The sequence below is a fragment of the Hibiscus syriacus genome, unplaced genomic scaffold (assembly GCF_006381635.1).
Source record: "Hibiscus syriacus cultivar Baekdansim isolate YM2019G1 unplaced genomic scaffold, ASM638163v2 tig00112206_pilon, whole genome shotgun sequence".
Classification (NCBI taxonomy): domain Eukaryota; kingdom Viridiplantae; phylum Streptophyta; class Magnoliopsida; order Malvales; family Malvaceae; genus Hibiscus; species Hibiscus syriacus.
In genome coordinates, this window is record NW_024063267.1 from 762,948 (window position 1) to 765,432 (window position 2,485).

Below are 2,485 nucleotides of genomic sequence, written 5' to 3' on the forward strand. Positions count from 1 at the left end.
CACGTGTTGTGCCACATATCACCCTATGATTGGTGGAAAACAAATATATTAAAATAAAGTTAATCATCCAATGTAATGGTGACACATGACACGACATGAGATACTAGTAACACATGATATTATTCGATTTGAGGATTAAATTTATTTTAATTTATTAAAAGTATGACTAATTTGAGATAATATGTAAATAATAAAAACCAAATGTGTGAGACTATCAAAATACTTAACTGTCACATCACCTAATTTGTTAACTACTAAGAATGGTTAACTCGTGGACCACATTTTAATTAAATAAAAACATAATATGTTAACTATTAAGGGCAGTTAACTCGTTGTGAATACATTTTAATTAAATAAAAATAAAAATCGGTAATATATTATGTTTTTAAAATCTATAAGGAAAAGTGAAAAGAATGGAAACATAAATGATCAAACTACGTAATTAACCCAAAAATTAACTTAGTTGTTCACGAAGTAACCTTCTGGTCTATTTAAGCAAAATCTGCATCTCAACACTGGGCTCTGCATAGCAGATTCATGGCTGCTCTGAATCTCTAATTTTACTGTATTTTCCTCCATCACCAGCTCAGTTTTCTCTTCCACTTTCCCTTTCCTTTTTCTCGGCTACCAAACATGACTGGCCTTTCAACCCAACCAGCTATAGCAGACAACAAAACTCTGGCAGATTTTGAGCCTGCAAATAAACCTAAAAGAAACAAGTTTGCTTTCGCTTGCGCCATACTTGCATCTTTAACTTCAATCTTACTCGGTTATGGTAAGTCAAGTTCATAGCTTAAGCATAGAAAAGAAAAGAAAAACTGGGTAAATTTATGTTTTGATTTTTTTTTTTGCATGTAGATATTGGTGTAATGAGTGGAGCTATTATCTTCATACAAAAGGACCTGAAAATCAGCGACGTTCAAGCCGAAATCGTGACGGGTATTCTAAACTTGTACTGTTTAGAGGGTTCATGCGCCGCCGGTCGGATCTCAGATTGGATAGGCCGTCGTTACACTATTATCGTCGCCGGTGCCATTTTCTTCGTGGGAGCACTCCTCATGGGATTCGCTACGGACTACGCCTTCTTAATGGTTGGTCGTTTCGTTGCCGGAATCGGCGTCGGATTTGCTCTCATGATTGCCCCCGTTTACACCGCCGAAGTCTCCCCCGCTTCCTCCCGCGGCTTCCTCACCTCATTCCCCGAGGTACTAAAAACTCCGGTCTTTCATATTTATATATATACAGTATATATATGAAATTTTGTTTTGTAATTGTAGGTGTTCATTAATGGCGGAATATTACTGGGTTACGTTTCGAACTATGCATTTTCGAAGCTGAGAACTGACTTAGGGTGGCGGCTGATGCTCGGCGTCGGAGCATTCCCATCGGTGTTCTTGGCGGTCGGCGTTTTAGCAATGCCCGAATCGCCGCGTTGGCTCGTTATGCAAGGCCTACTCGGTGAAGCGAAGAAAGTGCTCGACAAGACATCGGACACCGTTAAAGAAGCCGAACTTAGACTCAATGACATCAAACAAGCCGCCGGAATCCCAGAAGACTGCACCGAAGACGTCGTTCAGGTCCAAAAACAATCCCACGGCGAAGGCGTGTGGAAAGAATTACTAGTATACCCCACACCCGCCGTTCGCCACGTCTTGATTTGCGGCATTGGGATTCATTTCTTCCAGCAAGCCTCCGGCATAGACGCCGTCGTTTTATACAGTCCGAGGATCTTCGAGAAAGCCGGGATCACTTCTTCCGACCAGAAGCTACTCGCCACCGTAGCCGTCGGATTCGTGAAAACGATCTTCATCTTGGTAGCCACGTTCTTACTCGACAGAATCGGGCGGCGACCGTTGCTCCTCAGCAGCATAATCGGCATGGTGGCGTCGCTGACAACGCTCGGATTCTCGTTGACCGTGATCGGGCATTCCGACGAGAAAGTCACGTGGGCCATCGCGTTATGCATCACGATGGTCTTGGCCTACGTCGCGCTGTTCTCCATAGGTATGGGGCCGATCACGTGGGTCTACAGCTCGGAGATCTTCCCGTTGAGGCTACGCGCGCAGGGAGCGAGTATAGGAGTGGCTGTTAACAGGGTTACCAGCGGTGTCATAACCATGACGTTCATTTCGTTGTACAAGGCGATATCGATCGGCGGCGCGTTCTTCTTGTTCGCCGGCATCGCCGCGGTTGCGACGCTGTTCTTCTACACGTGTTATCCGGAGACGCAGGGGAAAACGCTGGAGGAAATGGAAGGGCTTTTTGGTAAATTTATCGGGTGGAGAGAAGAGGCTAAGAAACTGAAGGAGATGAAGAAGAAGACGAAGGAGGTTAACGGTGACGGTGGAACGAGTAACGGGAAGATTCAACTAGGGAACACTGTTACTATGTCAGGGGTAGTTTAGTAAATACATACGTAGTCGCTAAGCTTTTAAATTATGAGGCGGGGAAAAATAGTTGAGAAAAAAGCGTCAGTAACCGAAAA

General features: G+C 44.1%; 1 protein-coding gene across 1 annotated transcript; it reads left to right on the forward strand.

Moving 5' to 3' along the window:
- Nucleotides 1-539: 539 nt before the first annotated feature.
- On the forward strand, nt 540-2,485 carry LOC120175660 (polyol transporter 5-like). The gene is made up of 3 exons (XM_039182263.1): nt 540-775; nt 859-1,205; nt 1,278-2,485. Exons 1-3 carry the CDS (start codon nt 634-636, stop codon nt 2,403-2,405), a joined length of 1,617 nt encoding a protein of 538 aa, XP_039038194.1. The 5' UTR covers nt 540-633; the 3' UTR covers nt 2,406-2,485.

Excerpts from the sequence above, each read along its gene's own strand:
- LOC120175660 (XM_039182263.1), top strand. The coding sequence starts at position 634 with ATGACTGGCCTTTCAACCCAACCAGCTATAGCAGACAACAAAACTCTG. Across the intron at positions 776-858 it reads TTCAATCTTACTCGGTTATG|ATATTGGTGTAATGAGTGGA; the intron begins GTAAGTCAAGTT and ends TTTTGCATGTAG. Across the intron at positions 1,206-1,277 it reads TCCTCACCTCATTCCCCGAG|GTGTTCATTAATGGCGGAAT; the intron begins GTACTAAAAACT and ends TTGTAATTGTAG.